The following is a 24,338-nucleotide window of genomic DNA, read 5'->3' as shown; positions in this document are numbered from 1 at the left end:
AGTGTCTTGGTTTGATTTCATATCCAAATGAAAAATGAAAGATATTTTGTAATCTATTCAACAGATTGACAGTTCTCATTGCGTGTTGCAGTAAATGTATTGTGGGTAGTGAAGTTCAAGTCACACTTCCTTTTAAAGATTTGATTGTATGAACAGTTTAGTATTGGTTTGAATTACCATACTCACTACTATAAAGTGTTCGATGAACTTGCCACTAAATGTGTTTGAACCGCATTAAGTGATACATATGGAATCTTTAAGATGCAGTTTTCCGTGTCAAACGAGCGTATTTTCATTAACATATAGAATAAAAAGCAAAGTTATATTTTGTGGCACGACTGGGAAAAATTGTCATTGAAAATCCAAAATGTAATATTGTCGTGGCAAATTAATTGAAAGAGCTTGAGAAATATGAAACGTTTTACTCAGCACTTGCCTCCGAAGCCATCGCACGGTATGTGCAAACCATATTACCCACGATACATATAAATAAGTTACACCCCTAGATAACACCTAAAGGATTCGTTCTCTGTTGTTTTAAATTTCAGAGTTCATGCATGCGTGGCGAAGTATGATTGAAAAATAAAAGATTACAATGAAAATATTATTCTAAAAAAGTACACTTTGAATTACTCGTAACTAACGTCTTAGAATGTACCATGTACATTTATACAATACACCTCTCCCATTGTGAAGTCCTGTGGTTAACCGCCTAGTCACATATTCCCATGTCACATCTACCCTAAAGTGTCGACACAACCAACAGGTCGCATATTCTGTCAAGTTGAATCTCCCGATAAAGTACAATTGCCAATAGCTATATAATAAAAAAAATCAACAAAAACCCATTAAAGAATTATGGCTTCTGCAGATCACACCCACGCTTGAACTGAGATGTGTTCCTTCCTCAAGCTACATCCCTTTTTCAAGTATTGATGCTTCGTTCGGTTACAGCATAAAGTATCCTGGCTACTGCAAAGTCAATATCAATTGATCTCATTAGAGTATTACGGCGACAGCAAAGTCACATGTTCTCTCGAAGTGTTGCATATGCCTCAAATGTTCATTGAAAGTGTTGCGTCTGCCTCGCATGTTCATTGACAGTGATGCACATGCCTCACATGTTCTCTTAAAGCGTTGCGTCCGCTTCACGTGTTCTCTCGAAGTGTGTCTGCCTCAAATGTTCTCTTAAAGTGTTGTGTCTGACTCACATGTTCCCTAAAAGTGTATCTGCCTTACATGTTCCCTCAAAGTGTGTCAGCCTCTCATGTTCTCTCATAGTGTTGCGTCTGCCTCACGTTCTCTCTAAAAGTGATGCGTCTGCCTCACATGTTCTCTCAATGTGTTCTCTCAAAGTGTGTCTGCTTCATATGTTCTCTCAAAGTGTGTCTGCCTCACATGCTCTCTCAAAGTGTGTCTGCTTCATGTGTTCTTTCAAAGTATGTCTGCCTCACATATTCTCTCAAAGTGTGTCTGCCTCACATGCTCTCTCAAAGTGTGTCTGCTTCATGTGTTCTCTCAAAGTGTGTCTGCTTCACGTGTTCTCTCAAAGTGTTGCGACGGCCTCACATCTTTTCTTAAAGTGTTGCGTCTGCCTGAGTTTACTGTCGTCATCCATTCCAGTAAGTATTGAGATTGCCGCTAAATTCATCACAATTGTGTCACGCCCCTCCCCTTATAGTACGGAGGTTACCGCAAAGTCAAAAATCTGTTATAGGTCACGTCTGTGTTATTGCGTTGAACCTGGTTGGAACTCTATGCTCAACCAGAGAACCGTTCATGATAAAGTCACTATATATGTAGCTGCAGGTAACAGACATTATTATCTCATATGGTAAATTTGCAGGACCTAAATGAAACGTTGTCCGAATTATTTTGTTCCGCTAGTCTGGGGCCCTGCTTCTCGTTTTGTTCAGGAACAGTTCGTGATTGTCATGGATAGTACGCAGACTGGTGTTTTAGGCATAAGTTACATGGAGAACAGTGTTGTTTGTTGACAACGATATAGGGACGTTTTGATTTTGTTCCCGCGTGAGCAAACAAACAACAAAATCCATATCAAAATGTCTGCTGACAGACATGTGTTCATATAAAGACAATTTAAGTTGGCATTTCACTCCTGTTTTAGATAACCTGTCCGAGAGGTCATAATCAATCATATACAATAAGTTTGATACAAGTGGAACGTCATTTTTGATAGAAATTTTATTTCAAGATACATGTATATCATTCCGTAGTTATCTTATCATATCATCATGTAACACTATATTATTGTGTTGATACATTACATTATTTTATGGTAATTTATCATATTATTGTGTTGATAACTTATAATATTATATAATAAATTATTAAACTATTTTGTCGGTAACTTTTTATGAAATACTCCATCACTGTCGATTTTATTATATGATTTTTTTATTGTGCCGATAACTTATCATTTAATATATATGTAATTATTTGTTGTACAAGAAAACATAAAAAAATCAAAACACGAAACGCATTGTTTTGAATCACATTGTGTATTTGAATGACATCGACCTTAAGCGAGAAGGAATTGTTAAACACACGCCCTCTTGTATCGTACATTACGTGCAAAGAAATAGTGCTTCATTGATCATGTTAAGAATAGGGAGTTCTTTATTTCTGCTGAATTAAAGATGCTAACCCTTCTCTGTTTCTCTGTCTGTTCGTCCGTTGCTCTATCTTTCTGTCAGAATGTCTCGCTGTCGCTCACCCTTACCGCCTCTGTCCTTATTTAGCATTTGATATGGGCACTCAGGCATTTATTGTGTTCCAAGCAGTGACACAGATGAAATAACTTCACAAATGTTTAATTACGAGACCTGTAAACATATCTGGTGAGTTACTGCTAGTTTTCAGCTTGATTGACATATCTTTATTTCTTAATTAAACGCCATAAAGATACAATTCATCTGACAGCATTCATGAAGCATTTATCAACATAATTTATAAAAGTTCACAATATCATGAACACCATACCATGAACATTATATCATGAACATCTTACCATGAACATCTCTCAGTGAATACCATCATACCGTGAACATCATATTGTGAACATTATATCGTGAACATCATACAGAGAACATTATATCGTGAACATCATCATGCCGTGAACCTCACACAGTGAACATCATCATGCCGTGAACACTATACCGTGAAATTCATACCGTGAGCATCAAACAGTGTACATCACACAGTAAACATCATATCGTGAATGGCATACAGTGACCATGATACAGTGAACATTATACCGTGAACCTCACACAGTAAACATCATATCGTGAATGGCATACAGTGACCATGATACAGTGAACATTATACCGTGAACCTCACACAGTAAACATCATACCGTGAATGGCATACAGTGACCATGATACAGTGAACATTATACCGTGAACCTCACACAGTAAACATCATACCGTGAATGGCATACAGTAACCATGATACAGTGAACATTATACCGTGAAATTCATACCGTGAACATCATATCGTGAATGGCATACAGTAACCATGATACAGTGAACATTATACCGTGAAATGCATACCGTGAACATCATACCGTGAACCTCACACGGTGAACATCAAACAGTAAACATCATATCGTGAATGGCATACAGTGACCATCATACAGTGAATATCATACAGTGAACATTATACCGTGAAATTCATACCGTGAACATCATCCAGTGAACATCATAACGTGATCATACAACGAACATCTTACAATGAACATCATATCGTGAGCACCATACATACACTGAACACTGTGTCCGTAGGAGCCTGTCATCATCATCATCATCATCATCATCATCATCATCATCATCATCATCATCATCATCATTTCTTTATTTCCTCCAAAATTAAAGAGCAATTACAAAACAAAAAAAGATAATTATGATAAATGTAGGTGAAAAAAAAAAGAAAAAAAAAGTGCAAGAATATATGTATATAAATATTAAATATAAACTTCATTTATTTTACAACAATTGCGAAACAAGTTATGTCAGCTTATACTAATCACTTTTGTTGGCAATGAATGTGAATAACCAATCCATCAATAACGGAGATTTCTAGAAGAACACATCAAACATAAGATAGGAGATGGCCTTTACTGAAAAGTCATACTGTAGGCCTTTTCAGAAAACATAAGACAATCTTTAATAAAAATGTAAACAAAGATGAATCGTCATAAAATGATTCATAAATGTCCTCACTGGGAGCACCCAACAGGGCCGCTATCTGGACATCTCTGTACACCTTGTCAAATGACACATACACATTAACTGGATATTTGTCCACAAAACTAGTTTCAGTCAAGTAAACAATGGGCGACTGCGTCTTCAAAAGTGCCTTTACATCGAGCACATAAAAGTTCACAAGTAGGACGGGCAATCCACATTTTTGCCACAGTTTTACATGTCCTGTTAAAATTTGGATGGCGTTTAGAAAATGACCAAATTACTGCAGGAACCAAATCAGGATGAAGAATTTTGAATCTATGAAATTCTAATGAACTGTTTGTACGTAAACGCCAGTCGTCAGATTCTTTACACAGAAGGACATTTTTTACAAGATATTTCCAACTAAGTCTCAATGGAAATTTCCCAGAATTAAGAAAATCAAGTAAGATGTCTCGGAAGTTGTATTTGTGTAAAGCATCCCAAATGTTGTTGATGAAACCTTTCTTAGCGTTATTTACCCCAAGATGTTTTTGGTGTAAACGCAACAAAAAGAGTTGCTTTGAAGTACAAGTTGTTTTGATATTACACAAAGCCCCGAAAAAAACGAAGCTTACATTGCTCTACGTAAAGATGTATAGAAGATAAACCTAACATTCCCAATGCTACATCAGACCTAGTACGAAGTGGGAAATTTTGCATTATTTTGCACATAAATTGCTGATTCCAGGCGACGCCAATCAGAGTTGGAGAGAGAGTTCCAGAGATCACAACCAAACATACCTCTAGGGAGTACAAAAGACAAATACAGATGGACTCCAGTCAAGGGATTGATACTGGGACCAAATAAATAACAATTCAGTAGAGCAAAACACTGACCTCGTAGTTTGTGGATAACATCGTCGACATCAGGCCGACTTGGTTTAGATATTCAAATTAATACCCACGTGCTTTGATTAACAACATTGTCACCTAGATACCAAGTACGATACGATTGTGACCGAACATAACTACTTTCGTTAAAGACAACAACTACTGATTTGGAGGCATTATATTTAAATCTCCATTTACAACTATACTTGCAGCAAATATCTATAAGCATATCTAAATTGTGTTTGGTAAGTGACAGAAGACAAATAGCATGTGCTTGCGTAGGGCACGTGACATTAACATCAGATATAGCTAGCGAGTATACAGAACTACTAAGATCATTCAGCAAATCGTTGATATAAGCAGAGTAGAACCAAGGGGAGATAATACTGCCCTGACGTGTTCCCTGGCTTATTTCGAACACTTCAGACACAAAGTTTTGATACATAACAACTAATCTGCCTGATAGTAGAAGTATAACCATCTTTATTCAGTACGCAAAGCCTGATAGCTGACGTAGTACTATCTTTATTCAGCATGTAACATGGATACATGGCGTGAGCATACTTGAACACTTGAGCGGTAAAAAGCTACAAAGAGATAAAAATAAAAAACAATGTAGGAACTACTTTTACACAGACTTGCAAATCAATAATGATGTAGAATCTACAAACCACTCAAAAATATGTAGAAACTACACGCCTTTTCACAAATATATGTAGGAACTACATAACACACTCAATACTACAAAAGTATAGTCAAACTCTTGAAGGTGTAACCTTCAAAATAACTTTCGAATTGAATTGAAATTAACGTCATAGGAAATAATCAAATAAATGATTAACTGACAGAAAATGCAATATGGATGCATCTAAAATTATCAACGAAATAACGCGACGATATAATAGAGCTTCATTAAACTACAAGTCACACAAATTGCATACACCGTGATTTTAACACGTAATTCATTTGGGGTAAACAATATGCGAAAATAGAGAAAATATCACATTCTCGCTTATGAGATCGTAATACAAGTTGTATCGATCTGAGGACACATTAATCAATCAATATATTTAAAAAATCAATCACAAGAACGCGCAAATAGCGCGTTGAAAACATTATACATTTATATCACTAACGCTACCTAAAACGAAGGTGGAAAATACCGGCTTAAACTCTTTCTCAAAGTTCACTAATAAGCAAATTTACAAACTTACTATGAAACATTTGGTAAGCGACAATGATATGGCGATATTGGGAGACAAAATACTTACACTGTGAGCCTGGGTAAATGCTCAAACAATATTTAAAGCACATTTTTGTGGAGCACAAAATCAAAGCAGACGATTGTGATTTAGCGCGAGACAATATAAAAGAGTTCAATCAAGGGCGATAACTACCACAGCAAAGGCAGCACAACAACACTATACATATCCTTGTGTAAAGACATAATCATACTAACACTTTTTCTGTCAAAACCCAAACGTGATAGTTTAAAAAAAACACAATCAAAGGCTTTAGACGCGTCTAAAAAACAAGTGAACAATTTCCTATCATGTTCAGAAGCGTACGCGATTGTTTCTTGCACGATGTATGAAGTCATAGAGCTACTAGCTTGTTTTTGAAAACCATGCTGTAATGAATTTACATGAAAAAGGTTCATAGACTCTAATCTTATCAAGAGTAGTTTTTCTTACACTTTTAGAATAATGGGTAGAAAAGAATTCGCTTTGTAGCTATTTGGGTTATTCTTTGGCTTATCATGACCTTTATATAACGTGCAAATCAAACCATGTTTGAGTGACACAGGTACATATTCAAACCTTATGAAAGCATTAAATTATGTACAAAGACATAGATAAAGTGAATGGCAAACATACATTAGGTGTTCGTATACAATGGAGTCAATGCCAGGAGCTTTTCCAAGAGGAAGCTTTTACAGGTAAGGTTAACTTCATCCACTGTAAAAGTTATTTCGGAAGAGCGTGTTGCTGGAGCATCATGGCGTAGGAATTCTGCCAACTCGAATTCGACAGATGACTTAAAGTCATTGTCAAAGAAGCGGTCAGTATAGTGGGAGTAAATACCGGAGAAATACTCCCCCCAGTGCAACGCTAAAGCAGCAGAGTCTCTGGCAGTCTGGTTCCCAAAAATAACTTCAGCTCCCGCTGAACCACGAGATCCAACACTAGCACGAGATTTCACCAGAGACCAAAACTACTTTTGATTCATACCCGCCGCTACTTCAATATCGGAATTCAGAGTAGTAAGATGGTTCTCTGATAACTGGCGGTATTTACGCCGGAACTTACGTTTCGCGTCCTTGTATAAGCAAAAGGAGTGAGAGTTAGGATCACGAGGACGACCTTCGTCATCCCAAATACACCTCAATCGCCACATATCGCGATGTAACTCCTTCAGCTCCTTTCCAATAGGGTTTCAAGAATTTCTTAACTCCCTCTTTTGGAGAGACGATAAGGATATGTCCTAAATACCTTTAGTCAATAGGTCTGTATAACTGTCGATGTCTAAGATAGTGTATAACTGAAGACTGATGCGATTGGTCTGCGTTATGATGAAGATTATCGCGATAGACTTCAGTACCTGAAGAAGTGCCATCAGAGGGCCACTTGAAAACATTGCGTTCAATCTGAGGAGATTTTACGGACGATGCGGTGGGAAAAAGAACATCACAGAAGATTGATCTGTGACTGGAGACGTCCAAGTAATTTTAGTCGCCGATATAACAGTTTGATATGAGGTCAGTTTTTGGTGAATCGATTATCACATGATCAACAAGAGATGAAATGCCGTCATCAGAGTGTACATGTGTATATAACGGTCCAGAGGAAATGGAGGAAGAAGTCAGAGCACTCAACTGATATCGGTCTAAACATCGTTGGAGACGGAGACCTCGATAATTTTGATAGTTTGGTATGCGAGGGCCACTGAGGCGAGCGTTAAAATCTCCCATGATGATGACAGAACCTTGTAGGGAAAACGAGGCACACAAAGAGTCTAACTTGTCAACGTAGCCGTTAAAAATATCTGAACCGTAGCTCGTGTAAGGTAGATACACTTGTTTTAGATGCCAAACTCTAGAATTAGAGACCAGCTTCAAGATAACGATATGATCGTCATCTGAGTCAACGACAGTCATACGACTCGAGATGTTCTTTTTCCACACAAAGGCAACACCACCCTTTCTCGTTTTACGATCAGATAGAGCATGCGTCGAGAAGTCACAAACTGCGAAATACGGGTAGTCTGGTGCATACTGTTAAGTAAGTGAGCATTTTCGTCAAATAACCAGTGTTTGGAGATTCCACAGATGTCGACATCTTGCTTCTGCAGGGCATCATGAAGGTAGGAGGCTGACGACATGATACCGGTCACATTCCAGGTCATCAGACGTAGAGAAGCCATGAAAAAGACGACTACTAGCAGAAATAGAGAAAGATCGCTACTGTTCATCATCAGGTTCAACGTTATTACCATTCCCATGATACTGATTATACGAATACCATTTCCTGCAGCGATTACCTTTGGGCCAGAAACGATCTACTTTGGTTGTACCAACATCTGACTAAAGAATATTTACGCGACTAGAGATGGAATTAGAGTTCCTGTCTTTTCAGACAGACAGTAGTCAATATATGATTTAGGAAACAAAAAAATTGAAAACCATGTCCAAAAAGGACATAACATACAGACACCGGAAAAACCCGAAAGCATTCAGCAGATATAGTTTTGTAAAAGAAGACCACGTCCTCTCGATATGAGCCATAAACACCATCACGGACTACAGAGAAAGAAGAAAGTAATCCAGAAATTCTTTCAACATCTATTTTATTATATTTTCAGTGGCATTAATAAACAAAAATCTTAGGAGGAAAATAAAGCTTTGATAAGACAAGATTCACAGATAAATTGAAGACGCAGAAACACAAAGTAAGTAAAGAAAGTAAAAAACAACTACACAATTATGCAGCACATTTACGATTGTATATACTAAATATTGACGTTGAACGGCTAAATATCTATACTACATATTAGTCTCAAACATATATATGTACTTCATACACATGGACCATTATTTGTGTAAATATTAGTGAAAAGAAAGTAAGAAAATAAGTTAAGTACTTAAAATTTTAAATGTAGACGAACTTCGTTGTCTGGAACTCGGCGGGACCATGGAGTATTGCATTAAATGAGTGTGTAAAGTTAGGCAGAGATCGACCTTATACTTTGAATTAAACTGGGTCTTCGAGTAATACGAGTTCGAGATAACGAGGTTCGACTGTAATTACTTATAGTATTGTATCTACATTTACCGTGATTATCAGTAATAACATAATTGAATAAAAACACATTCTCACCATCCCATTCTAAAATCATAATTCAATTTTTGTAGTTAAAATTACGAATCATACGACATAAATATTTATCAAATTTAATTGATAAACTTTTGTTACTACAGTTCGAGTTAACTGAGATGTATATTGGTCCCTATCGTCCGGTTTCGCTTGAGCCCAAAACGACCTGAAGCCAATATCGTGAAGGTTTCGTAAAACTAAAAGTCTCTCAAGGTACTGGTCAGCTCCGTCATCAACGTCCCCGTGAAGTTCTAAAAATAGCTGCTTTACTTCTCTTAGTAACCCTGTGCTGATCAATGACGGCAACACTTTCCATTCAGACGAGTCTATATCAATTCGTAACACATCAATCTGTCTCTGAAATAAACGCAACACTTGTTCAGAAGGTTTAGAATCGTCTTTGAAACATGGCATGAAGTATGGCAGAGGGTTATGGTTAGTAATTTCTAAACTGTCAGGCAGAATCATTTAGGATTATGCGCTAAGCATATGAGTTTTTTTTGAGAGAAAATATTGATGCTCTAAAGAAATAAAAATCTTCTCAATTTGACATTTGGTCGCATAGGATTGGTGGGCCCATCGGTGTGCTTTATTTAACGTTTATGAAGTCAATTCGGAACATGTAACAATGACTGTGTTTTTATAATAATTTTGAAAGGAAAACGGAGTACTGAGGAGAAATCCCACTTGAAGGAGATATTGGCATATATGTACATAACATTCTCGTTTTCTGGTGGTCGCTGTTGTGACTAGACTATAGTCTATATTAAAATTCACCTGAAAGGGCTGTACTGAAGGATCAATAGAATTAAGTGAAATGTTCTCACATTCAAATGTCGAAGTTTTCTCTTAATTGATTTTAATGTGAGTGCCGTCCATGTCTGTCCGTCCGGCCGCCTTATACGGGTATCTTTATCCCAGACTGCGACGCTGTGGTAACGTACGGCTCCTGCCCTGTTGTTACTCGGCATGAGATCGCTGTCAATACAAAACACATTTTCATTTCAGTAATAATTACCATAACTTTAGTATGCAAATATGGTACCTACACCCATCTTTGTATCCCAAAAACAAAAGATTAAAAAATCCCGCTCTCCCTACGACCATGAGCCTTCACGTCATGAACATAGAGTTATCTCCCTTCCTCTTATCTTTATGGCTACCGGAGCGGGCGGACGTGCTATAATCCAGCTGAGTGCCTTCCTTTTCCTTATAGCTTGAGTCTAGTTTATAGCCGAGTATTTATATATCGGCTTGTTGCTTAAACCCATCGTTAACTTTAACAGTCTTTTGCAGACTTTCGCTATTTTTCGGTCGTATTATTTATTCGACCGCATTTTTTGTTTAGCTTTTTTACGTTTCGTTAGCTTTTGCTTTCGTTCGTATTTGTTTGTTGGAGTTTTGTTTTTTCACTCCATTTAGTTTTGTTACGTTTATTTGTATTAATAACTGTTGTTATTTGCTTATTTATTATCGTAACAATTATGGATAGTTCAGGGCTGCGTCGTGGTTCGGCACATGGGTGTTCTCATTTCTATGGAGAGCAGGACCCCCCTGATGCCTGTCCCTTATGCCGGCCTTGCAGCGAGACCGCGCCGTGCGAACTTTGTTTGCACGCCGGGTCCGCTATAAAGGTTCCCCTGTCCAGTCGGCGAACTTCTCGCCGGAAGAGGGATTCGTCCTCATCTTCCGGTAAGAGACGTAAGCCATCCAGGTCTTCTACCCCCGGCCCTGAGCCGAGGGGTGAGGTTGTCACTGCTGGGGGTGTTCTCGCTCTAAGCTCCGCCCTCGAGCAGGGGGTGGCTCCCCCTGTCCAGGCGCGTCCTGGTGTAGGGGGGAGCAGCCCGACCCTGACTCGGCGAAGTCTAGGGTCGCATCGGCCGGTAGCTCCCGACAGCCGGCGGTGCTACCGTCGGAAAGGGACTTCGGTCACAGGTCTCTGATTCTTTCAGGGACCTCGGCACGCCAGGTGGCGTCGTTGGTGGGGGCCGTCTTGACGTCGGACCGGTACCTTCGGGTATGGGGTCAGGGGCCACTGACTTTTTGTCAGGGTTGCCAGTGGCTACGAGGATTAGTGACACTGAGTTCACTAATCCTAGTGTCAGTGCGGGGCCTGGGTTCCTACCCTCACAGGTCTCTGGATCTGGGGCTTTTCTCTCTAGTCCAGATTTTCCGGTGCAGGGTTTCCCAGGGGGCTTCCCCGAGGGATTTGGGGTCCAAGGTCAGGCTTCCGGTTTCCGGTCGCCTTTTCCCCCGGGCTCGGGGTGTAGGGGTGCCTGCGGTCACTCAATCCCGGGCCGCCCAGGCCAACCTGCGGATGGTCATGGGTACCAGCAGTTACCCAGCGGTTACGGGCTCGGCCCGTACGTGGCTGGGTTTCCACCTGGTGGGAGTGGAGGTTCATCCTGGTCCTTTGGATAGGGTGTCCAGCCCCAGGCTCAGGCAGGCCAGTTTGGCCAGTTATGGGGTCACTCCCAGCCCGCGGGACTGTTACCATACCCTCAGGGGTCTAATCGCCGTATAGAGGAGTCCCCCTTTCCGGAGAGGGCTCCTTTGGCGGCCCCTGTTCCTCCCAGGGCGAGTTCTGTCGCTAGCGAGGAGGAGATGGACGCTGAGGGCATGGGCTTGGCAGAGGATGACGATGTTATCCATCTGTCTCCTGGGTGCTCGGCAATTGATCCGTCCGAGTCATCTGAAGATGACCCTTCCGACCAGGAGGGTTCCCAGGAGGTAGGGGGCTCCGAGATTGCTGAAACCGAGGCTCAGCATGTTCTTTCGGGGATGCGGGCCCTACGGGCCGACATCTCTCGGATTCTGGGGTCGGAGGTACGCCCACCGCCTACTGCATCGTCGGTGCCTGAATCCACCACCCTTCTAGGTTCTTTGGTGGCTCCTCGGGCTTCCGTTCGAACTGATCGGACTCTGCCAGAAGGCACCATTGTGTCTTCGGCTCTGGCCACCGCCCGAGCACGGGTTTTAGAGAAGAATTCTTCATCTACCCGCACCCCAAGGTTTACCGGTCTGCAGCTCGGTGTTGGGGATTTGTCAGAGGCTTCTACCGCTGTCTACGCCACACATGACGGGCAACTGGCCCCTTAACCAGCACAGCTGGAGTCGAGGGAGCTGGCTGCCTGGCCCGGCAAATCGGTGGACCAGGTGGTGCTCGAGGCTAGAGAGCACCACAGGATGGAGAGGATGTTGCGCCTTTCCATCCAAGTTCTGTCTTATATAGACGTCCTGACAGTGAGTCTATACAAAGTATCTGACTTGCCTGAGGGTCGGGTACCAGAGACGGAACAGGCCGACATTCAGGACAGGCTCACAGCTGCCCTGAACGCGGCGTTGAGGGCATCGGCGGCCTTACAGGTCTCCCTGCTCGCCAACATCGTGTTGGCTAGGCGATTTTCAGTCTTGAAAAATCGCCCAGTCGAGGAACCTTATCTTTCCCGTCTATTGACTGCCCCCTTCTCTGGCTCTACCTTGTTCGGGGGAGCTCTCCCTTCTGTCCAGAAGGATATGAAGGAGGACTCGGTCGCCTCAGCACTCTTGGTGAAGAGGTTTCGTTCCGAGAAGGCCAGCGCCTCGCAGGGGTCAGCGCCTCCCAAGAAGAGGGCTAAGTTTTCGGCTGGGCAGGCTTCTGCCCAGCCCAAATCACAGCCACGCTTCAAGGGCAATAAGGGGAAAGGTAAGAAGGGCACGAAACCTCCTGGGGGCAAGAAGAAGGGCTCCTGACTCTTCTCCTTGACCGAGACAGAACAGGGGTCTGGCGGGGTGGACGGCGGTCCTCCATTACAAACAGGTATGTAACAGAAAAAAAATAACTTATTATTATTATAATTATAAAGATTATAAAGTTGCTAAGCACTTGGTGTTTCGCAAACTTTAGAATACCCCTTCGGGTTGAGACCTTTCTGTCAAAGGATGTGAATACTTTTTTTCCATTAATGATTACTGATGTTTGTTATAATTGTAATTTGACAATCTGAAAATCGGCGCAACACTATTGCTTCCTCACCGTTACTTAGGTTACTTAAATAATCTATAGAACTAAGGCAATCCGTTAACTTTTTTCGTTAATCCTTTTCATTTGAAGGTGTAAAATATTAAAGTTGTAAAATCACACACATAAGCTAATACAATGTACATAGTGTTTACTGTAAATTCTTTATTTCACGAACTTACCTGTTCGCGAATACTGATCTAGAAATGACTTAAAATTCTCGAATGATAAGCTATTAGATACATGGAGTCTGCAAGACTCTGATATCTGTAACCGAATCAACATGCATGTCATCAGTAATTGTTTTCGTACAAATATTCGCGAAGCATTTGAATTCGCGATTGTCTCTCCACGCGAAAATAAATCCCATTCGAAAAAATAACTTATTTACAGTGATACATTTGTATTATGAATGTTGTGAATTGTGTGTACATACATGAACACAAACAATTTCTAACTCGTACGTAACGTTATTTTTGGTTATTCATACCAAGCTTCAATTCATACGCGTTGTTACCGTGTGTTTGTCAAAACACCAGCTTGATGATGAAGTTTACTCTTCGAACAAAACCATGATCTTCATCATTCGGGAATATCGTTTGAAAATTAGAAGATATATTAAACAAAGTACATTACCTGGTATCATTGTCGTGAATTTTTGTATTTTGGTATCTGAAACAAGAGAAACACACCTCAGAAAAAAGTAGTAATTATATGTAAAATTGACCCTGTGAGTGGAATTATTTTATGCTATAGGTAGTTTAATTTTACGACAGTCGTGTTAAGCTGATGTCATATTTTGTGAATATCTGTATTTTTTTATTGCACTAAACCTATGCCATAAATACAGCAAGGCATGCATGTAGTTCTTGAGTACATGACGTTGTGAGGTTGCAAAGGCAGTAACATGAAGTCTCGTTCAACTCCCTTAAGGAAACATTACGGATTTTTCTCTTATTTTTTTTTTACATGATATGTCCTCATATGATTTTGTGTGACGACTAGAATCTTTAATTCGTGTCCAAATCATGCTATGTAATATGACTAGTTCGCGAGTGTAAGATGCTAACTCCTGCAGCAGACGGGGTAAGAATTGACCCGCTATATCTCGCTGGATTGTCCAATAGGCGATGAAATGTCGAACAACTTCGGGAGGTTTCCCCAGTGTCTTCTGTAACGGGACATTATAAAGTCCAAAAATACTGACTACTGTGTTTCACCGCATCATGATAGGAAGCAGCTAATTGGGTGGGGTGACGTTGAGGATGGGATGTCGTTTCCATGTCTTCAAACACTGGGGATATTGAAGAAACCAAATAGATCTGCTGTCCCTATTTCAACACTTGGTATCTTTCTGTCTTTTTTTATACTCCTATGACCTTGGCTGTTGCGAGGACCTTAAACCCCGTAAAATAAATAATCCATATATGTAATCCGCCAGTTTTACATCAGACCATGACAATGAACATGACTTGACGAAATTTTAGATGCCGCACTATAGATTCGGGGTTAAGACGGTCGCATTGAAAATGGTTTTCGAGTATTTCGAGTTATATGCCCTCTTTTTCTAATGTCAATTGAGTTCGCTGCGAATAATAAAATAATAATAATTTCTCTGCAGTATCTTGGCAGAGGTCGCTCTTCTGAAACCTTTAGTTTTGGCTGAGTCTCTTTGAATCCAAAGGAAACATAACCATGTTAGAATATTGTGGTATATATTCTATACAATTTTCTTAAACTTTGATGTGAAATGTGAGAGGAGGATAATCCCAAATATGTAATGCCACATTTTATAATGTTATACATAGAAATCCGCCGCTGTGTGATAGGAGAAAGGTAAAAAATAGTGTATAACTGTAGGAAGACCATAATGCCTTTGAGTTCAAAGTCAGACTGTGCGATATGTCACCAATGAACTGCGAAACAAATCGGTTTTTTTCTTTTGTCATTTTTTCATTTCTGTTCTAGGTTAAATGCGCTTTAAGCTCTTGTTACATGTGTTAGAGTTACGGTTTCGTTTGAAGGAGTCAAAGCTGTATTTGTTTGGTTTCAATATTTCGTACTAAGGCAGCATACACATTCTATATTACCTTGGATCAAAACTGTGCACCTCACACCCGAAATGATTCGCCATTGCATTGTCGAACGGCCAGTCATCAGCTGATCTGTAACCATACAAGAGTCGTTTGGCTCGCTTTACTTTACAGCTCAATTATACAGCTACTTTGAATATCATCTTTCACAGTTTTGCAAATTATTTACAAAATGTATGCTCAATGACTTACCATTTTATATGAGACATAATGAGACAAGTCTTCTTTGAAGTTTTGTTTTATGTTTGCCAGCGTTAATGAGTAAAATTTAATTAAAATTTTGAGACAAGTTTCATAAAATCTCATGTGAAATGCCATTTGCCAAATCATGATATTACAATCGTGACATATAAGCAAAATTATTACATGGGCGAATAAACTTGATAACAAACCTCGATTATGATAATGTGATCCTGAATGATAACGCCAAAAAGAAGCTTTTCACTTGCGTGTCTTTTGTATAAATCCGTAAATGAAAACAATACACAAATATTGTCAAGTATTTCGGATAAAAGTCAAGATGAAATGATCTTAAATGCTCCATCAATTATCTAACTGAATATGTCATTCTTGCGTGCTACTCACCCAAACGAGTATACGAGGCAGGGTACAGTTGGACTGTACAGCTGGTCTACACACACGTCCCAGCCATTCTTGGCAAGGTCACCCATGGGGGACAACTTCTTACAAAATGTCTGCGTCGTCAATAGATATCTTAACAGAATGGAAAAAATAGATTAAGCTATCTACACATTCAATATCAGTAATTAAAACTATGATCAGACATCATTATATTTTATTGACAAATGACGGGAAAACCTAAGGATTGATCTCTCCGCATTGACAATCACAGACAAATAATTAAGAAAGTTTGAATTTGTTAAGTCAAGTGATCTTACCAAATACAATTGTTGAATGCATCGCAGTGTAAATAAAACTGAGAATGTGTTACCGTGAGAACATGTAAACGTGAACACATGTGAAAGTGGACACGTGTAAAAGTGAACGTATGTAAATGTAAATATATGTAAACGTTGACACATGTATACGTGAACGTGTGTAAACAAGAAAATGTCTAAACGTCGACACATGTATATGCGAACATATGTGGCGTTAAAGAGTTGTCTTTGGTCAGGACATAGTATAATTAGGGCACTGGAGAAAGTAAGCATAATCCTTCACATGAAAGTCACATAATCAGGCAGGTTTACTACCAAGGTGAAAATGAAATAAATTTTGGTTCTACGTGAATTTACCTGTGATAAAACCGATTAAGTTGGTTCGAGGTAAGGTTACCAAGATAGTACCGCGACGGTACCACAATAGGGGCTTTCACTTGTGATGGCATCATCTGTTGAACGGAAAAAAAAACAACTGTATCATGGAATTTACATTGAAGTTCTACAGCGTTACCAACTCTATCACGGCATATATTCTGAACTGTGCCGAAGACCAAACGAGACCAGCAGATTGCGGCAAACTTCGAGGACTAAAGTTCACTAGCAGCTCCTACAACCCGCAACCTCAAAGGAATGAACAAACAACTCGTGCTGTACACGTACTAGAAGCTGTTCTAAAAGTAATCAGTTATGAAACTACGAAATTTATCGAATTGTGTCAAGATATATGAGCAACGTCACCTCATCTCAAATATCTGGTAACTATCATACGGTCTTTTTCAAAAGATTGACAAATGTCTTCGATATATGTGAATATAGATATATAAACAAACAAAAAGATGATACGTTGCGTTACAAACACTTACCATATTGAGAGTTACACACCCAGGTCTTGGAGTTTTATCACAATGTGTGCACTGAGTGTTCCGTGTGCGATGGAATATTCGAAATCCTCGGTGAAGTAGCTCCCTCTGTATAATAAGCTTATCCTGGTACTGTCTACTGTTGAGTAAACCCTCCGTGTCACCATGTAACGTTACTAACAGTTGTTTCACTCGATCTATCACACCTAGAGATATTATTCTCTCCAACAAAATGTCTTCTGAGTCGTCAACGTCAATGGCAAATATGTCAATGACTCTGTGCTATTTGAATTGGAGGGAAAACAATATTGATTACAATATGAACTTGTTTAGATTTAAAGTCTCATTCAATATATTGTATTCAAAAAGTATTTTTTAAAATGTATTTCTATCTTAACGTGATAGCATTTAAAGTTACATATCCAGCAGAAAATATTTCATTATCTCGAAGTCTGTGAGACCGAGGGAAAACTTTTCGTTATCCGAGTCTTCGATTCTAGTGAGTTCGAATGTTTTGTATAAAATTTGGTCAGGACCGACGGAATATTTCGAATTAAACGGGATCGTCGCGTTATACGAGTTCTAGATTACAAGGTTCGACTGTATTGTAACACAATTCTTTAAATTTAATTTACTTGTGCAAAAAAGTATGCCATAAGGTTTATCCAAGCATTTGTAGTCCGCGGTTTATATATCGTTGTTGCAAGGAGTAGACATATTTACCGAACCACAAATTTCTGTAACGTATCACTGCATAGTCAAACCTCGTTACCGCGAACGCATATAACACGAAGACTCCGTCGGTCCCTACCAGATTTCCCAAGAAACATTCGAATAACTCGAAGTTTTCCCACTGTCCCGTCGACTTCGAGAAAATGAGGTTCGACCGTACTTGTATCATAATATAACACTATTCAGTAAAAATATGACTTACCTCTTTCCTGATGTGACGTAGTGTCATTTCTGAACAGTTCCTGAATATAGATGTAACTATATATAATATCATGTTTTATTGTGATACAAGTGATTTTATTATGTGTGAGTTTGACTTTCTTTAGTGCCAGTTAAAAGTTGACAACTATATCCATAATATATCCTATTAAATCCTTTTATATACCTGAGAGCAATGTGATGATGCTCCTTTATTTAAAGCATTAAGCACACACCGACAGTCGACACCTACCACCGACAGTCCTGTCACAGAGAGTTCAAATTACACCAAAGTTTAACACTCACAACAATGGCACTCCATAACGCATTGGAAGTTTCGGGTATTTCTAATCTATAGTGATCTCGCAATGTTTATTCGAACATGAACGTGCTTTCCTGAATGGTATACAATTAACATTTACCCCTGAAGGAAAAGGTAGCCAGTCAATGATATAACCTATCAAGCAATTACTTAACACAGGGGAAACAGTTTGTTGAATTAAACTTTCCTTGCTATTTGAGAGTAAACATAACTGCCGGAATGAAAATGCAAATTTGTGTGTAGTATACTATCACTGATACTGTTGCTATGACGCCCACTACATTCTGTATTTTATAATCATGCTCGTGTGTTGTTCGGTAAAAACAACAAGATAATAATGACAAAACTTAAACATAGTATTTATCATATTCATGGAAAGAGGGCAAAATATGAACAGGAGAACAAAGACAAAATTTAAATTTAAGTCAACCCTTTAAGTATCGTCACGGTCTTAAACCAAAACTATGTCAATAACGAAATCATCGGGTATACGGGTATATTAATAACCGTCGAACACAGCTAAATTCATAGTGCAAAGGGACTTTTTACTGTGAGATCAAGATGGTAACCATAAATATTCTTTGTTGGAAATTAGATCACTCGAAGATCAACTTAGAAGCCACTATCCATGGTTTACATGGCAGTGGCAGTGGCGTAGGAAGTTGTCAAAAAGTGAGGGGGCAATTGCCCACACACACCCCCCCCCCCCCGGTTTCCGCTTTCTACGCCACTGGAATGACCCAGATGGTGAAAAAAGTTGATTCTCTGGATTTTTTCTAACGTTTTGAAAATTGAATTTGCAATATTAATTTAATAAAATTCTGTGTGAATCTTTTATTTAGTAAAATGAAGAAATTGATCCCTTTTTAAAAGTTTAAATGAAAAAATTGGGGGTGGGGTGGGGGGCAAAAGTGAGGGGGCAATTGCCTCCCCCCTGTCCCCAACCTCGCGTTCTACGCCGCTACGCCGCTTACGGCTCTTACTTTTGATCTATCTTGAAGACATGACATCCCCGTACGGAGCGGAGTTCTGACAAAAATCGACTTGGTCCTGGATTACTCCTGGAAGAGAAAAAATGCTATAAATCAATGACTCAAACAGGAAAAATGTCTGAACGTATTCGGATTAGTACATAATATTATGATACTATAGAGTAGCTATGAACCAAATCTGTTAAGAGGTCGTTGAGTTAAGACAATGATAAACTAGTATTAACATTCTTACGGTTACGGTTGTCATAGTGTTGTTTGTTGTTATGATTTCCGTGTGAATATGGACAGGAACCAGATCGGAGCCACGCCCTTATTTCTCTACGATAATGAACTTACGTGATGAGGTAAGCGACACACTTGTATCGCTGCTCTGTTGAACACACGGTCCAGCCGTCATGGGTTCCGCCAAAAACAACTTTGACTGGACAGAATATCTGAAGATTATTCATGTTTCTGTAAAAGTTAATCAAAATATATCATCTTTCGTTATTAAAGTTTGTAAGTGTTCAGTCTAAATCCAGAAATATTATTTGACATATCCTAAACTCACCTTTTATATAATTCCGCGAGTCGTGGTAACGCCATCATCTTTAGCTGCCAACTCTCAGGAATCATTACAATCTATTGAGAACGACAAAAATGTTTTTGAAGATTACGTAAATGCAGAATTTTTCATTAAGTATATGATGGTTCTAAACACAGCCAGTTATAATTATCTGGCGCATAGATCTCTCTATTCTCGGCCCCAATCTGTTGACACGCTCGAAACAAAAGGCACATATGCAGCTATTTCTACGGGATATCATGGGTTACGTCCCATTAGGGTTCATAGAATCGTAGGCACGTTGAGCGCACAGGTAGAATAGGACCAGTCATGGATGAGTTATTTCATCAAATTACTAATATAGACTTCGTAAGAACCATTTTACTCATAGACCGTACAGTCATGGTTATATAGGTATCTGCTGTAGCCTACATAGAGGTTACACATCGTATCATGTCGGACTTATTTCGAATTTGAATCCGTGATAGCATAAATATCCATGTTTAAAACCACAAACAAAAAATAACCATCTTCAATGATTATTATAAAAAAAATCAGCGTTATAATTCAGTTTAACAATATCTGTTGAATAAAAACATAACATTTCGAAGGACGCGCCAGTAAACTCCATACCGAGAACCCCTGTGGTTTACTGGACAGGTGTGAACTATAGCCATTTATTTCATGGGCTAATTTCTCATCGTTTGACTCTATGTCCTATATTTACAAAGAAATCATCTAAATTTGGCCAAGGAAGTATATCAAATAAAGAAACTCCTGGATTTGGTTTAAAATAAATAAACCGTCGAGAAGATCTAGAATTTGATCATGCATTTGAATAGAACAATTGATTGTTATTGCAGCAACGGTAACTCTGGGAGATCAGAATGTATCTCAACACAGCATTTAAAAAAGTGAAAATTCTCTTCAACAACAAAAAATCAAAATTGATTGTGTCGACATACATTATAATCATTTATTCTGTAGATCGGAAATAAAACTATAATACCTGGTCGAATCCATTTCTGGAGCAAAGGAGGGAGGGAAACTGGAATATTTTCAAGATTAGGGATAAGCTAGGTCTAATCACGGACTTATGTGTATATAAGTCCGTGGTCTAATGTAGGAAACATTTAGTGGTTAAAATGAAACTGCTGTAACGTTTGTTTTTTTCTATATAGATATATGATAAAGAAATTGATACTTCTAATTATTCAGTCTTGGTTCTAAAATTTGCTAATTCCTTGAATTGGTGTTTTACGAGTCGCTTCCCCCTCCCACCCCATTCCCATACCTTTGCTTTTTGTATACTATTGAAATTCTCTATCAAACATGATTGGTGATCGATGGCCTCTATTAAACAACATCCTACAGAATTTCTTTCGTGCCTTAAACTGTTTGTGTTTAATAGCCGGTCCAGGATTCGTGTCTTGTATAGTTTTTGTGATTCTGTAAACATACATTATGCATTTGATACGGGACACTATTTAAACGTTATTCTTTACACACAAATATTGCCAATGGCTAAGCCAGGTTACTAAACTCCATTCACACAAATGTCTCTGACAGAATTGCACATACACGGATATTGGTAAATAAAGACCACGTTCTAGAAATATGATTATAGGGGCGCGAATAAACATGGTGTGTCATTTAAATCCATATTGTCAAGTGGTTAGGCAGGAAATTTTTCGCTCTGATAGACAACTAAAAATGTGTTTTCTACAAGTTTAAAGCTTTGATCTAAGCTAACGTAAACACTATAACCATGCAAAAAAAGCATATTAATGTATTTTGAATGTAGTGTGTTCTTCTGCCCTAGTGAACACAGATCTACTGTATATCACAATTCATACCTAAATCAGTTGCGCGAAAATTTCTGACATGGAAATATTGGACGCATATATACATGTAATGTGCATCTCACAATACCACACACGCCAGTAATACGCAAACTTCCGACAGAAAAAATGATGTACAATATTGTACATATCACAATACATACCTACACCAGCTACAATTAAAAAAAAAACAAAAACATTTTTCTATTGTACATGCAGCAATAGTTTATAACTGACTATTAACATTTTAAACAGATAGAACGTGCTCCTTGTCTATGTCGTTTGATTGGGCTGTGTTTTCAGTTATCTTCTATATATATTCCCATCTCACTGAAAAGGTAAGACAAGTTTCGATTACAACTATCAAGATTGGTTCACATTACATGTATTTACGGTATTTTAGATAAACAGGGCCCAAGCAATAAAAGGGATTCCAGTCATGTGGTATTTGTTCTGTCATATTTGACACGGAAGTGAAATCCTTCATATAATTTGAACGTCTGCAATATATAGAATTTATACATACCAAGGTTGATATAAAACAATTTTTGATAGTTTAAATTTAAATCACCATCTTCCATACAACAACTTAGGATGTTTTTTTGTCCCTTATAAAGGGCCTTCGGCATCCAATGGCCGAAGGGATTATCGAGACACCTAAATTTTACACCACTGCTCTCTATTTAACTTCTTAACTTTGTATATGTTTTATGTTCGATGTTATGTAACTTATGTAATATTTGTGTTTTGATAAAGGGGCAAGTTGACTTGAAAATTGGACAATTCGCTTGTCCGTACTGTCGTTAGTAATTCATTGATCATATATCTATTTCAGTAATACACATCCAACGCACATTAGTTTGTTATGACCCAGTACCAATATTGGACCATACCGTCGATATTACTTACTAGATTCTATATATAAACATTTAGTATATATATATACAACTCGCACGACCTGTCAACCTAGACATTCAAACAGATATCAAGATTTAAATTCTTATCTCTGAATCTTTACAAAGTGACTTCTAAAACTACCTCGTGTTCATACGATACTTATTAGAAAATAAAAAACAGCATTACCGAATCGTCCACCATTTGTATTTGTCCATACGTGTCGGGAACAACATTAAAGTCCCAAAGATCTCTAATGTAGGCTTCTTCTTCGTCTTGTACATGTTTCTCCGTCTCACCCTCCTCCACAAACGATAGCGAGTGTAGTGTCCATAGCATCACCATTATAATACAGAGCATCATCACATTTCTCTTCCGGATGCTGATTGAACTGTGTCTGCCAATGGAAAAGTAAGCATCCATCGCCATTTTCATGTTTATCCTTATCGGAACTAAGCGCCTTGTATTACCTAGATTGATCAACAATGACCGTAATTGAATAGCAATGAAAACAAACCGAACTAAACACCCCCTTTAAAGGAATTACAGTCTAGAGTCTAAACCAATCGGCTGGTCGTGCTTTCTTTAACAAGTTAGCTTTAGGCGAAGGTTTCTGTAAAGTGAAATCAATCAAATGTTTTAAATGTTCAGTCCATAAAGGTCTTCAAACAAGTGGCCCACGGAACCTGACGGTTTCTGACTTAACTATAAAGAGAAAGGGGAATGTATGTTGATTTCATTCTTGATTGATTTACATCCAATTATTAACAGAAGCATCATCTTTGTCAACTTCACAAAAAGGTAGACAATATACCTAGGTGATGATTTCCGTAGAAATTCATGGAAAATATAAAATTCCAGTCATTTGTATATCATTTCTGTAAGTTTTCTTTGGATGGGGATAAATTAAAAAAAAATCAACTGCCTTGACTCAGGTGTTGCCAAATATCATAATATATATGATACCATAATATCGTTTGTAATACCATAATAACACGTGTGATATCATTGTAACGTGTGTGATATCATTATAACATACGTAATACCATTATAACGTGTGATATCATTATAATACGTGTAATACTATTATAACGTGTGATACCATGGTAACATGTGTGATACCATTATAACATGTATGATATCATTATAACATGTGTGATACCATGGTAACATGTATGATATCATTATAACATGTGTGATACCATTATAACATGTATGATATCATTATAACATGTGTGATACCATTATAACATGTTTGCTATCATTATAACATGTATGATACCATTATAACATGTGTAATACCATTATAACATGTGTGATACCATTATAACATGTATGATATCATTATAACATGTGTAATACCATTATAACGTACGCTATCATTATAACATGTGTGATACCATTAAAACACGTGCGATACCATTATAACACGTGTGATACCATTATCACATGTATGATATCATTATAACATGTGTGATACCATTATTACACGTGTGATACCATGGTAAC

General features: G+C 38.5%; 1 protein-coding gene across 1 annotated transcript; it reads right to left on the bottom strand.

The window, feature by feature from the left end:
* Window positions 1-9,502: 9,502 nt before the first annotated feature.
* On the bottom strand, window positions 9,503-23,258 carry LOC132551174 (uncharacterized). Its single transcript, XM_060215281.1, has 12 exons — window positions 23,019-23,258; window positions 20,101-20,171; window positions 19,887-20,003; window positions 19,542-19,619; window positions 18,241-18,280; window positions 17,310-17,588; window positions 16,801-16,895; window positions 16,130-16,258; window positions 15,542-15,616; window positions 14,088-14,123; window positions 10,279-10,429; window positions 9,503-9,808 (listed from the first exon to the last, which is right to left on the bottom strand). The coding sequence occupies exons 1-12, from the start codon at window positions 23,256-23,258 to the stop codon at window positions 9,503-9,505; spliced, it is 1,617 nt and encodes a 538-aa protein (XP_060071264.1).
* Between the last annotated feature and the right edge of the window lie 1,080 nt (window positions 23,259-24,338).

This window comes from Ylistrum balloti, unplaced genomic scaffold, assembly GCF_031769215.1.
Source record: "Ylistrum balloti isolate Yb309-2 unplaced genomic scaffold, AGI_CSIRO_Ybal_v1 Utg370184, whole genome shotgun sequence".
NCBI classification, from domain to species: Eukaryota; Metazoa; Mollusca; class Bivalvia; order Pectinida; family Pectinidae; genus Ylistrum; species Ylistrum balloti.
Note: the sequence above shows the minus strand (reverse complement) of the source record. Positions and strands in the feature narration are given on the sequence as shown.